The following is a 14,334-nucleotide window of genomic DNA, read 5'->3' on the forward strand; positions in this document are numbered from 1 at the left end:
TTCCAACAGCACAATTTTTCTTAAAATGTATACCAATGGAAAAGGGTGGAACGTTCCTCCCTTCTGCAAAACTTAACAAATCTTGTATGTATTCCAATGAAAAGGGTGGAACATTCCTCCCTTCTGCAAAACTTAAGAAATCTTGTAATTACTGCTAACATAATAAGCACTCAAAGGGAGGAATATTCCTCCCTTACACGCTTTGTAACAAATAGTCTATAGTTTACTAATTGAAAGGGTGGAACCTTCCCCCCTTTCTTGCCTACGTTAAGGCCTTTCAAACACAATATTGTGTATAATATATTACATTGAATGTAAAGGGTGGAACGTTCCTCCCTCTGCAAAATTTGAGAATTCATTTTAGATTCTGTTTTACATAAAAAGGGAGGAATATTTCCCCCCTTTTAACAATGATGTTTTTAAAAAGTCTCCCTATAATGCAAAGGGTGGAACGTTCCTCCCTTCTGCAAAATTTGAGAACTCATGTAGATTCTGTTTTACATAAAAAGGGAGGAAGATTCCTCCGTTTTAACAATGCATGTTTTTAAAGTGTCTACCCTTAATGAAAAGGGTGGAACGTTCCTCCTTTTCAAAAACAAATTGTTTTTATATATAAAAAAAACACTGAAAATAAGTTGACACGTTTTACCATAAAAAAGGTGTAATAATAAAAGGATGGAACGTTCCTCCCTTTCTTAAACGTCATGCTTACGTATCTAATTTAGAGAGAGTAATATTCCTCCCTTTCAACAGCACAATTTTTCTTAAAATGTATACCAATGGAAAAGGGTGGAACGTTCCTCCCTTCTGCAAAACTTAACAAATCTTGTATGTATACCAATGAAAGGGGTGGAACGTTCCTCCCTTCTGCAAAACTTAAGAAATCTTGTAATTTCTGCTAACATAATAAGCACTCAAAGGGAGGAAATCTTCCTCCCTTACACGGTTTGTAACAAATAAAGTCCATAGTTTACTAATTGAAAGGTGGAACGTTCCTCCTTTCTTGCCCAAAGATAAAGGGCCTTCAACAACCCCAAATATTGTGATAATATATTACATTGAATGTAAAGGGTGGACGTTCCTCCCTTCTGCAAATTTAGAATTCATGTCGTTTCTGTTTTTCATTAAAAGGGAGGAATATTGTCTGCCTGTAATGAAAAGGGTGGAACGTTCCTCCCTTTCACAAACAAATTTTTTTTAAACATAAAAAAATGAAATAATTGACATGTTTTCCCCCCCCCCCCCCCCCCAAAAAAAAAGTGTACTAATAAAAGGGTGGAAGGTTCCTCCCTTTCTTAAAAGTCATGTCTACGTATCTAAAATTTTGAGAGAGTAATATTCCTCCCCTTTAAAAGCACAAATTTTTTTTTAAAAAAGTATACCCAATGAAAAGGGTGGACGTTCCTCCCTTCGCAAAACTTAAGAAATCTTGTAAATTCTGTGTACATAATAAACACTAAAAGGGAGGAATATTCTTTTTTCAACAATACATGTTTTGTAACAAATGAAGTCTATATTTACTAATGAAAAGGTTGGAACGTTCCTCCCTTCTGCATAACTTTAAGAATTCTTGTAAATTCTGTTAACCCAGTTAAAAACTCAAAGGGAGGAATATTCCTCCCTTTCAACAATACATGTTTTGTGGCAAATAAAGTCTATAGTTTTCTTTTGGAAAGGGTGGACGTTTCCCTTTCCCTTCTGCAAAACTTTAAGAAATTTTTATAAATTCTGTTAAACCCAATTAACACTCAAATCCATAATTGTTCGGTCAGTCTACTAAATAGAAGAAAGACTATAATATCAATTATTACTACACAAATTTTAGTTGGAATGGTCTGACAAACTTTGGAATGGCTGAAATTATTACAATGTTTCAAATGAATTTTCGTTTGCCTAAAAAAAGTACAAGCATGATATTGTTGAAAAAAGATATTGCATTTCTTTTTGATAACGTATGATCTGAAGTTCAAAAATTATATTTTATTCTTAAACAAGAAAATTTTTAACAAAGTTACCAACCACATCCGCCCATGAGCATTTTTCTAAACATATTTTACACCATTACAACATCTTCCAAGTAATAGCAACATACTAACAATGTATATAAATCATAACTATACATCATATAATTCATGAAGACAAAAAGAAATTTGAAAAGTCTGTATTTAAAGATTTAATGAGATTTATTTTTACATTGGGAACGAAAAATACAAAATAAAAATATAATGAAATAGTTTATCATATAGAAAGGAGGTAATTAATAAACAAAAGGAATCCATGTCACCAATATGTCACTAAAAACGTGGTTTTTATATACACCCGGAATTTAATTTTTTTGTTGGGCAAGTCAAAAGCTGCACTACATATCAACCCAATTTATTGCAACAAAGTAATGTGCAAATTCTATATATACCCTTAGTTTTAAATTACCCGGGTTTGCATTTTTAAGTCCACTTATTAAAGGATCACGTACTCTGAAGATATAAGATATAAACTTTTCGCGGCAACTGATTCAACAAATATTTGCCCGTTTTGAGTGTTTTCTTTTCCAGCGCTCTGAGCACTATGACGTTTGGTGCTCTGACGTAATAATTGTTACGTACAGACTGTGTTTGTGTATTGTATATTATTCTTTATTCTATATATATATTTTTTATCCAATCTGTTAACGTTTATTTGCAACACGTGACCGTGCAATATGGTAATTTATTATATACCTATATAAATTCTGTAAAAAAATCGACTTGTATTTCACAATTAAATATGAACAGACAGACAAAAAATCCGTATTGTACCTTTTGAACTCCGTATTGTACATTCCGTATTGTATGCTGCTGGACTATTTTCCTAAATATGCATGACCCGACACATATCTATAAATAATGCACATAATTAATATCGATAAACATTGAAGATTTTGTTCAAAAACAAAACAAGAATCAAAATGGTAAAGGTATATAATAAAAGGGTCATTATAACAGTAGCTAGATCTTGGAGTTTGTATTCGGCTCTCGTGGAATTTGCAAGGTCGGATCACACTCGGCGCGCCAGATCAATCTGCTGTTATAATAACCCTATTGTATCACGCGTACAAAAAAAAAAAACTGTATTTTTTCCGTATTTGGACGGTTCAACAGTCCCGTGTTAAACATACGATAAAGCCCGAAACGCGTAAAAATGTTCCGAATGTAAATCGGGCGTCATAATTTATTTATTACTAGGACTCAGATTGAATCATGTATATTTCTAATTGAATTAAAATAGATATAGAATAAAAATGATATTAAGAGCCTAACATTGTTCTGTATATTATTAATATATAATCGCATCTATACCAAGCTGGAAAATACAGAAAAGGCAGAAATACAAAATTCAGTGAATCGTTTTCAATTTAAACTAAATCAAACTAGTTATGGAATAAAAAGTTTATTTAACATTGTACTGTACAATACGAGATATATTGGGACTCGTACCCAGCTGGGAAAACCATATATTATTTAAGAAATAATAAGTTCCCAAACGTGGTTTATCGTAGAATAACCCGAGTTTTGAGTTCTTATGCGTAAGAATACGACCTTCGTGATATATTCTTACGCATAAGAACTCAAAACTCGGGTTATTCTACGACAAATCACACCTGGGAACTTATTATTTCGATTCTAACACGACATACTAGTATCAACAGTATAAGAAAAAATGGTAACTACTTTTTACGACCGTGCTACGCACCTGGATCGGATGACGTCATTGCACGCGAGTGGTTTATTGCAGAATAACCCGAGATAGATTTTGCACTAGGCTTACATGTATGTAGGATATTTGCTTGTCGTGTTAGAATAATATATAGATCTATTCGCACCCATACCAACCTTGAAAAATACAGAAAAGGCAGAAATACAATATTCAGTGAAACGTTTACAATTGAAACTAAATTAAAATAGATATAGAATAAAAAGGTTATAGCGGCTCGTCCAATATGGCTTTCTCAGCTGGGTACTCGTCCAAATATATCTTCGTATTGTACAGAACAATATTAAATAACCTAATATTCTATTATGCATGTTTCTGTTAAAACACGCTTATGCTAAAATGACGTCATGTTAACGTTCGATGACGTCAATGTTTTTGTTGCGACCAAGAAAGAGCACTACTTTGCTATATTTTATCTACTGTTTTAGATTAAGGACATATTAGAATCGAAATAATGTATAACAAAATCGTATTTTATCTATATTAATACATTTAAAATCGTGAAATTATTCCGCGGACATATAACCTCTTTCCGTGTATTAATAACGTTAAAACAGGGATTTTCTACACATTGTTTCTTAAATAACACACAGTTTCAGTCTTCTTTGCTAAATAGGGGAAGAAATCGGGCCGTGTTAGAATAAGCAGTATGTCTGTTCCGTATATGCATTTACTTTGTACAAACATTTATAAATTACTCGAGATGCCTATACAGATATGAGAACAATTCCTTTGTGGGCGCAGTAGATATCTAAATATCTGGATCATTGTTCCTATATCTTCTCTTTTTTTCTCTCTTTTTTTCATTATTTGGCTGTATAACTTTGTTATGGCATTTGGGTTTTTGGCGGATTTGCACCAAATTTACATATAACTAGAAAAGCCTAAGATTACGAATACCTTCACGGACTAGAGACCAAATCTAGCCGAGTCTGTTTTTTAAATGATTTCCTGATGAAATTCTAAACTTCCACGATAACAGACTTACGTGCGGTATAGTGGCCTTAAAAGTCACCCATACTTTAATTCAGTGTTGTAATTAATCAAAGTAGAGCTCCGTTTAAATCGGTGCTAGAGTACTAGGGGAGTTTATTATCATGAATAAACTCAGTCAAACCGGGACTTGTTAAGACAAACAGAAGCGAGCCTTTAACCGTGCAAAAACAAAACAAAAAACAAACAAAAAAAAACAAAAACGAATAACTTTGATTTCGCCACTGGTTGTTAAAAATGGTATTATTACATGAGTTTAGAAACTACTATTTCAGGCGTCAGTGATTGTGTGAGATGTTTCCTTTGTGGAAAAGGGGTAAGGAATTGGAAGTACAATGATGATCCTTGGACCGAGCATGCCAGATGGTCGATAGCATGTTCTTACGTGATAGAATGTATGGGTGAAGACTTCGTACGACGTATCCAAAGGATGGTGGAACAAGAAGAAATGGTATGTTTTCGTATATGTAGACAAATTAACACAGGAATTACTATGATTTCTTGTTATTTTTACATTGTTAAGTTGTTTTTTTTTAATTTGTTGCTTATATGCAAATAATTTGAATAAACAAGAGGGCCATGACGGCATTGTATCGCTCACCAGTTTTTGACGAATCTTAAAGATGAATTATCTTAGTAAAGGGTCAAAAAGGAATATTTCTCTGATTGTTTTAATCGGGCAAGCAGTGTCTGACAAGATTTTCAAAGTCCCCTTTATATACATTTAAGGAAATGTTACCACGCCCTCTTCCGACCATGTTTCTTGACGAAACAATCGGCAAGTGGTTTCTAAAAAGAAGATTTTAAAGATTGTCTTCCGTTGCAATGGTAACCAGAGTTCTGTTTGGAATAAAATTCTTTGAACAACTTAGAAAGGTAGTACACCATTCAAGGAACATCCAGGCAAAGTTTTACTTACTTCCGCCAAACGGTTTTTGGGAAGATGCCGTTCCAAGTAAAGTGCGGAAGGACGGTGAGTGAGACCAATAGCCCACCTCGGACTATTGAGAGCTTAGGTGATCCGAAAATATAACGAGGACTTGTGCTACTAACTTAGGGAGTCTATCCAGGTGCAAGCTACTGCCTGGGTACCACCTGTTGTCATCCGCTGCCTTATACTCAGTTACATCAAGAAGGGAATACTGTATAAAATACAGCAAAGACTTCTAGCTATAGGGGGTACCCTTAAATGTAAGCTTTGGTCAAAGTAAATAATAGGTAAGACATCTTATTTCCTTAGGTGACGTTCATCTTTTTGTAGATCTAAGTTCTATGATCAGATTTGTTTAATCTATTTGGGAATTTAGAAAGTCTTTCCAAAAAATGTACTTCTGGAATTAAAAAAAAGAAAATATTCAACTCTTTGATGAGTACCTTAATTGTCAGGTTTAATGTGTCATTTAAATAACAGTCCTTTAAATAACTCGTTTGATATAGAATGCTAGCTGTAGACAAGAGACTGTACTTCCGGACGACATGACAGCAGATCTACAAAGTTTTGCTGCCCAGTGCCTTTTGCAGCAAGGATATAGCGAAGATTGTGTGAGGTGCGCAATCGGACAATACAGATCAAACTTTGGTAACTGCATTTTAATTGAGAGTCGGGTTAAGTGCACTACAGCTTTTGCAACATTTTGCAGTTTTCAGGGGTAACTGATGAGTAGTTTTAGATATGTATGATGTTGTATCTTAAATCAACCTTCGACGAAAGATCTAGAGGTGGTCTAGGGATTACATTCAATCCTGTATTTCAAATCTAACAAGAGCCGTGTCTATATACTCCTTCTGTGGCATTCGAAAGTGTTTATACAGAGGTCAGGTAGCGGTCAAGCTTTCTTCGTAATCGAGCTGATATGCATTTACTCTGTTAAATATTTGATAATGTTGATGCTTGATATATATTTACTAGCTCTATCACTTTCCTGAATATTAATATCCCTGTGGTTATTTCAAGGAGTAAGATAAAGTAACATTATAATATTATTGTCGTAAAACAGGTTCCATAAATTGGATTTGTTTACTGGTTTAATTGAAACTGATGCAATACTCGATGAACCGCTAGGACTGAACTGCTTTGATAATTGCTTTGTCTGGGCAATCTGCAAACGCGTTACGTACACTCGTATATGGTTCGTCAGATTCTCGCATGTACATGTCCGTGATTACGCTATCGTGTTTTTCATCACCAATGCGTATGTTAGGGAATCAGCTGACAGGGATAACATTTAGTTTTGGAGTTTGGGGGATTAATAGTAAGGCTTGGTGTGCACCATCAGCCGGTTTAATTAAACAGATCATTGCTGTTTTGTTTTGTTTTTTCACTGAAAATTCCAGAATGATGCCTTCTTTCTTTGTTAGTCTATGTATTTTTGTGTGCATACTTACCATGCGTTTCTATAAATACACTGTTTTAGAGCTTCGATTCTATAGAGAGCATGGAACGACACCGTGCCGGGGGCTGTTCATATCGGACATTTGTCCTTGGTGCTTTTGTTTTCAAAAAGTTAAACAAAAATATTAACGTTCTGTTATAATATTGCAGACAGTCGTGGCTAAGTTTAAATTTGGTAAGTTTGCCGTCCCACGTGCAACGTGCTATTAATGCGTCTCTCATGTAGGAAAAAACGCACGCTTTAGTTCTTTAAGCTTATCATTATCAAGTGTGTGTGCGCGCGCGTGTGTGTGTGTGTGTGTGTGTGTGTGTGTGTGTGTGTGTGTTCGGGTTTAACGTGTTTTTCAACAATTTTTCAGTCAACAGGGGTCTATTAATGAAATAACTTTGTTTTAAATGAAAATTGAACTAATTTAGTAAAACAAATGAATAACAACGAAATAATTAAACTGCAACCTACTAAATATTTTTATTGCGAAAGTAAATTGTTTTTTTTTTATTTTCTTGCCTCTTTATACTTTTTACACTCTAGGTGTAGGACAAGAAATGGCAATGTCTGACCTTATGGAATTCATTCACAACACTGAGCCGAACCTAGTCGACCAAAATTATCCCATTAGCCTGCCAGCTTTCACGGTATACAGTCATAACTTTGACGGAGGGTCAATTCAAAGCCTGCGAAACGGTAATGCTTTTTTTCGTGTTATCAGTAAAAAGCGCTAAATGTAAGTTACACTTCATTGACAAATAAAATACCTGCCTATCAAATGTGTAGCTTGATTTGTGTTATTTTCACCAAGAAGATACATGACGCTTCGCGCTTAAGCGCTATTCTTGGACCATGTAAGCAAAGTTTTACTTTTTTTAGGCCAATTAGACTTTGGGTTAAATCAAAAACAGGTTGAATATTTTTAATATCTTAATTGTTATATTTTCATCATCTTTCAGAGGTATACCAACTTCGAGAAGAGAACACAGAATTGAGAAACCGACTGATCTGCAAAGTTTGCTTAGAGAATGATGCATGCGTCTTATTTCAGCCTTGTGGACATATGGCAGTTTGCGTCGAATGTGCTGGTCGTATTGACACATGTGCCATTTGTCGAGCGGTTATAGAGGAGAAAATTAGAGCATATCCAAGCTGAACACAAGACAAATTGGATGCCATTTCTTTGTACATATTTACAAATAAAAAAAAACATTAAAGAAATAATAAATCTTACTTTTTTCTATATATCTCAGTATCCATTTTCTTGTTTTAGCAAAGCAGAGCTGATACAAAATAAAGATTTACATTTGATTGTATTCGACAAATACCGTTTTCCCCATACTTACAAGGGTCGATCAAAAGTTATGCCAAAAAGTTTTCACCCTTGACAGAAAATTATTTCTGTAATCGAGACATCCATTGTCATCATGTGTCTCCCTTTGTCAAACACTGGTAAACTGCGCCATCTAGAGCATTTCCAGTGTTACATTTTCGTCCTACGGTGGAATAGAAAAAAATAGTCACAGAGATTTAAATCTGGAGAAAGAGGCGGATGTTGTAAGACTGTTACTTTTTCTTTGTCCAGGAAGTACACTACTCAGTCTTTACTTTTGTTGGCTTGACCATTGTCATGTAAAACGTGCGTTATAAACCAGAAGTTGGTCCGGCGCTTCAAATGGTTAACTTTTTAAATTGTATTCAAAACTACGTTCTTGTGTACCAAACTTTTTTTGCACTTTATTGTCTCTTGACTTTTATCGGGCGTATCCAACCATTCGTTTTTCCCTTTTCCACCGTTTATTGCCAGTCCTCTTTTGATGATCGAACATATAGACCAAAGTGACGAGTCACAATCTTTAAAGGGTAAATCGTTTTTCCATGCCATAAAATGCAAAAATATGTTGCTTTCCTTCTAAAAACACCATGAATGAAACACCCTTTCTGTGCAAAACATACAGGTGTATTAGGATGAACACCACTAAATCCGGCTGTTCTTTTATTTCATTTAATAACGTTATTTCGACATTTTCTAGTATATCAGATTATCAGAGACATTTATATATTGCTACTATAAACAGATAAAGAGGGGTGTTAAATTCTACATAAAAAGTAACGATTCATTAAATAATATTTACATTCGCCCTATTCTTTTCAATTGAAAATTATGACGTTCATTTCGTATGAACAGCGAAAGTTATGTCATCGCTGCTTAGTGATAACCGACCGCTGTTTTGACGACGTCATGGAGGAAGTTCCTTTGATGACGTCGCAGATGTTCCATCTGGTGAACAGAAATACAGGGAAGCTGATTTTAATGTTAAATGCCACAAAATATGTGAATTTATAATATTTTCTTGTTTACAAATGGAAAGGAAATATAATGTAAATATAAGAAATGAAACTATTTTTTTTTCGGTGTTCATGCGAAATGAACGACAAAATAAGATCGGCAAATTAACATGGATTTTCCGATCCTATTCTGTCGTTCATTTTGCATGAACACCGAAAAAAGTCATTTCATTTCTAACAACCCTCTAAATTTACTCCTGTTCCCTTCTTTCAGTGTCTCTTTCCGATACATAAAACTCTTACGCCGCTGGGGCGATATATTTTTCTTTTTTCTTTTTTGTTGTTGGATTTAACGTCGCACCGACACATGATAGGTCAAATGGCGACTTTCCATATAGGTTTCGATACAATGCTCTCAATACATACTGGAAGGCAGCAGAGAAAAAGAAGACACGGTGCACAAGAAAAGGAGAAAAAGATTAGGACTATTCATATTGGACTACCTGTGACTAGCTCTCTGTAGGCTTAAATTTGCTTTGGCAAATAAAAACGTGTAAAATTTCGGTTTCAGGGGCAAGAATGGCTGGCGCCTGGTGGGACCTGTTCCGTATTATCTGACCTAAATTGTATGAATATTTTAAAGGCATGTGACCGGACGATAATAAAGGTGGTAAGACAAGTGTCTCATAACCGCTTACAGCTCGCCCGCTCAGCTCACTAGGGAGAGCGCAGATCTACGTATCGCGGGGTCGTGTGATCGACCCTCGCAGAACCGGGTCCAGGGCCGGATCGAGGGGGCTCCTGCCCCCCCCCCCCCCCCCCCCCCCGCCAGTTCGCTGAGAAGTGACCTACACTCATGAGAGTTTTGGCAAAGGAATAATATTTTCTCAAAATTAAGACCCAGAAATGCACCAGAGGCCAGCATTTCATTCCTATAATTAAAAGATTTTGGCGGTCACGCCTTCGTTCCAAACCGGTCTGAGAACGTATATGTACGAGGCTAGTGTGCAAAATTCATAGGACTCTTAGGCACAGATAGGCACAGATACTTGGGGTTTGGACCAGCTACGACCCTGCATTGGTCTAGAATTCGGTCAAATGCAACAAAAACCATTAAACAACATCATAACAGTTTCCAAAAATAACAATTTGATCACTTACTGATTGTTACATTTCAGTTTCCTGTAAAGCTTCTAAAAATAAAAATGAATATTCTAAATATAACCTGGTTTTTCCTCCTGGTAAAAATAGATACAGTAATTTAACAAGCATTGAGGCAAGTATAAAAGGACGGTGAACGCAATACATTTGTATAGACAGATTTATTGCTGCATAACAAATCACATACATATAAAACGTTACTATAAAATACTGACACTGGTCAAATATTGCACTAAACATTAACATTTGCATTCTTAGCTGAAATAACATTTAAAGAATATTTTTAAGATTAAAAGCTTTATGATGGAAACTCTTCATGATAAGCATTCTAGTCAATGGGATATGATGAATAAGGAGTGGTCGAGATTTCGTTCATTTATGAACTTTCCAGCAGAGTCGGTTGCGAGTACATTGAGACTGGCTGAGGCTGGATTTTATTACACCGGCTCAGGAGAAGAAGCCGTTTGCTTTTTTTGTGGACTGAGAAATGATGCTTGGAGTGAGGACGAGACTGTTTTTGAAGTTCACCGGCGGCTTTCCCCGCATTGCAGATATATATGTGGTGGGGATACTAATAACACTGCCATCCATGGAGATAACAGATTGAAAACTGTACAAAATTATTCGAAAGGCTCGTATTTTACATCAGAGTGTGGGAAAACATTAAGCGAAACACATTTCGAACATTTTAATTTTAAAAAATCAGATTCTGAAAATGATAAAGGCAACTATGCTCCATCTACGCATACTGCTAGACAATCAAATGAAAAATACAGAGAAGAGGGGAATGTGTGTTTAAGCAGGATTTCGACTCAGCATGCTTTTCTTGAAAACCAATGTGTAAATCATTCATCTACAAATCAAAAACATGACATTGGACTAAAGACCGTTTCTACGCAACTGAACGGAGAGATAGAACTTTATCCAAGAATTAGTGATTCCAGACCTAAACATTCAGACTACGCTCTGTTAAGTAAACGGCTAGCATCATTTTCTCAGTTGCCAGAGCAGCAGCAATTGGATCCAGCAGATTTAGCTAAAGCAGGATTTTACTCTGCAGGTTTGTAACCATTTTCGAAATATGTCTAAGCCATGCTAAAATATCAAATTATCTCTGAATTAAAGGTATTTTAACGCATAAACAAGACACAAAGAAATAAAACAGAAATTTTCTATATTTAAACAATAATTATTAAGTAAGTTTTATTTATCCCAGTAGCAAACTTTGCTTTTTGCTTTGCATTTAACACTATAATTATTTTGTCTTTCAGGTTTGCAAGATTGTGTGAGATGTTTTTTCTGTAGTGTAGGAATGAAAAACTGGCAACAAGGCGACAATCCGTGGGTCGAACATGCAAGGTGGTCTCCCAACTGTGCATATGTCAAACTGTGCAAAGGACAAATATTTGTTAACATTTGTAGCGCTGCAGTAAATGGTGATCATGTCGCAGTTTATGATGAAGAGGTAAAATTTATATCAGTTTTAATTCTCTCTACATCTATCGGTAATAACCTAAACAGTTTTTCATGATTCTTTATCTAAAAAAGAACACAAAGAAAAATATCAAATTCTAAAATATTTTATATTATTACTACTGTATAAGGAAAGGTAATAAGATTATTGTTATTAATTCCCATTTCTAGAAAAAAAAATCTCAAAATGTATTAACAAAATATTAATGATTTGTCATGGTACTAAATTTCAATTTTAATTTTTAGTCACAGCTGGATCAAGAAAATATTCCCGATGACTGGTTGATAGAAAACGTTAACAGTGCTGCAGCCAAATTTGTGTTATCCGCGGGATATAGACAAGAAGACGTTGAAAATGGTGTTCTGTTTGCAAGACGAAAATACGGTAGGTACTGGTTAAATACTTGATCCCGATATACGGAGTAGTTTCCCCCTTTCTCTGTCTTTATCAAGATTTTGATATATCGTTTTATTTCATCATTAATGATATTATTTTTAATTTTAGTTAATGACTTTTTTAGTATTTTTCAGAGATTCAAGGCTAATGTGGTTGATAGAATGATATTTAATTACATCTTTTAGTGGACAGTTTATGTAATTACAAATTTTGCACATACTTAAGTTGAGTATTTTTTGTTTCAGGTTCAACTCAAATGAAAGCTCAGTTTATCATGGAATACTTGCTAGAAACAAATACTAAAAGCCCTGCGCAACAGCTTTCAGCCAGAGGAAACAACGAAACATCAGAACACGTAAACCAAACTTATTCCGAAGATAGAAAAGAAAAACCACACAATTCTGTCAGAAACGTGACAGAAGCACAAACAAGTACAAATGGTCCAAAACACAAATCAGGTAAATGTAATCAACTGTTTTATCTTCAACTAGTAATCCATTCTTTGCAAAACAATCTTTGGAAACTTTATATTGTACTGATACTACAAGAGAATATTTCTTGAATATGGTAAACTGCTGTTAAAAATACCAACAGTTAATAAATAATGAAAAACAATTGAGCCGCGCTATGAGAAAACCAACATAGTGGGTTTGCGACCAGCCTGGATCCAGACCAGCCTGCGCATCCGCGCAGTCTGGTCAGGATCCATGCTGTTCGCTTTTAAAGCCTATTGGAATTGGAGAAACTGTTAGCGAACAGCATGGATCCTGACCAAACTGTTGGTTTTCTCATGGCGCGGCTCATTAATTTCCGTGTCATTTGTTTTAAGTACTAGTAATTGTCTTCTCTTTTTCACATGCTAATCTGTTGATTTCTATTCATAATTATAGCCAACATATCTCTTTCCATTGACACTGAACAAGCGTTTTTTTTAAATTGTCATTAATCTTTTTTTTTTAGAAAAACAAAGGCTACTTGAAGAAAACCGTAGACTAAAGGATCTTATAACATGCAAGATTTGCTTGGACAATGAAGCCTGTGTTGCATTTCTTCCGTGTGGACATCTGACTTCATGTGTAGAATGTTCAAAAAATTTGAGAAAATGTGCAATTTGTAGAACAATAGTGCAAGGGACAGTGAGGGTGTACCAATCTTGAGTCACTGTAGTTCTGCATGAGGACAAATAAACTGGGGGCATTATTACAGAGGTGTTCAGCATTCTGACTGATCATTATTTTGTTTAAAGAGGATTTGTTTACAACTAAAGGCAGCTAATATGAAAAATTACCAGTTACTTCCATCCATTTTATTTGTTAATCTATTTATTGAGTAAACGTGTCATGTATTTTAGTTCTATGGTATACATATTGATTGTCGCTATAAATAATCAGATTTACAGAAGAATGTAGACTTGTTTTCTTTAAAGTTGATCAAGAGCTAATGCCTATTTAACAGCATCATCGACTGAACAGACACATTGACGACCAAATAGACAAGAAAAATACAGGACGCAATATTTTCACAAAACAGTACTGAAAAGAGGAAAAGAACACGCTGTCGCTACAATTGTGCGGATTTCCGCGGTTTGAGGTTTTGGTTTTCAACTATTTAGCGTAAGTTCGCAAGTGGGTGTGTTTTCGGAAAAGTACTCAAATTATACAAGATAAAGTTTATATTTGCGCCAGTTTGCAAATACGGGTGATCATGTAAATTTCTCATATACATGAGCTTTGGAAACCTACTGACGTGGCATGTTTGACCAGCCAAGTATAAATTTAACACGTTTATCATGCTGGACACGATTGATTCTGCCTTTGCGACCAGTGTAGATCATGATCAGTCTGCACATCCCCATGCAGTCCAATCATGATCTACACTGTTCGCCGTTGT

The 14,334-nt window shown here is 35.1% G+C and overlaps 2 protein-coding genes across 4 annotated transcripts; both read left to right on the forward strand.

Annotated features, from left to right (window-relative positions):
• The first annotated feature begins 5,023 nt into the window (after positions 1–5,023).
• Positions 5,024–8,346, forward strand: LOC128556737 (baculoviral IAP repeat-containing protein 7-A-like). 3 transcript variants are annotated; one of them, XM_053542402.1, is made up of 5 exons: positions 5,024–5,194; positions 5,473–5,961; positions 6,181–6,322; positions 7,668–7,820; positions 8,084–8,346. In XM_053542402.1, exons 3-5 carry the CDS (start codon positions 6,220–6,222, stop codon positions 8,278–8,280), a joined length of 453 nt encoding a protein of 150 aa, XP_053398377.1. In that variant the 5' UTR covers positions 5,024–5,194; positions 5,473–5,961; positions 6,181–6,219; the 3' UTR covers positions 8,281–8,346. The 3 variants fall into 3 exon arrangements, with proteins under 3 accessions (XP_053398377.1, XP_053398376.1, XP_053398375.1); XM_053542401.1 differs by having other exon boundaries at positions 5,473–6,322; XM_053542400.1 differs by lacking the exon at positions 5,473–5,961.
• Positions 8,347–10,727: 2,381 nt separating this feature from the next.
• Positions 10,728–13,848, forward strand: LOC128556321 (putative inhibitor of apoptosis). The gene is made up of 5 exons (XM_053540990.1): positions 10,728–11,634; positions 11,846–12,039; positions 12,294–12,432; positions 12,690–12,902; positions 13,405–13,848. The coding sequence occupies exons 1-5, from the start codon at positions 10,875–10,877 to the stop codon at positions 13,599–13,601; spliced, it is 1,503 nt and encodes a 500-aa protein (XP_053396965.1). The 5' UTR covers positions 10,728–10,874; the 3' UTR covers positions 13,602–13,848.
• Positions 13,849–14,334: the final 486 nt, after the last annotated feature.

The sequence above is a fragment of the Mercenaria mercenaria genome, chromosome 4 (assembly GCF_021730395.1).
Source record: "Mercenaria mercenaria strain notata chromosome 4, MADL_Memer_1, whole genome shotgun sequence".
In the NCBI taxonomy this organism is placed as follows: domain Eukaryota; kingdom Metazoa; phylum Mollusca; class Bivalvia; order Venerida; family Veneridae; genus Mercenaria; species Mercenaria mercenaria.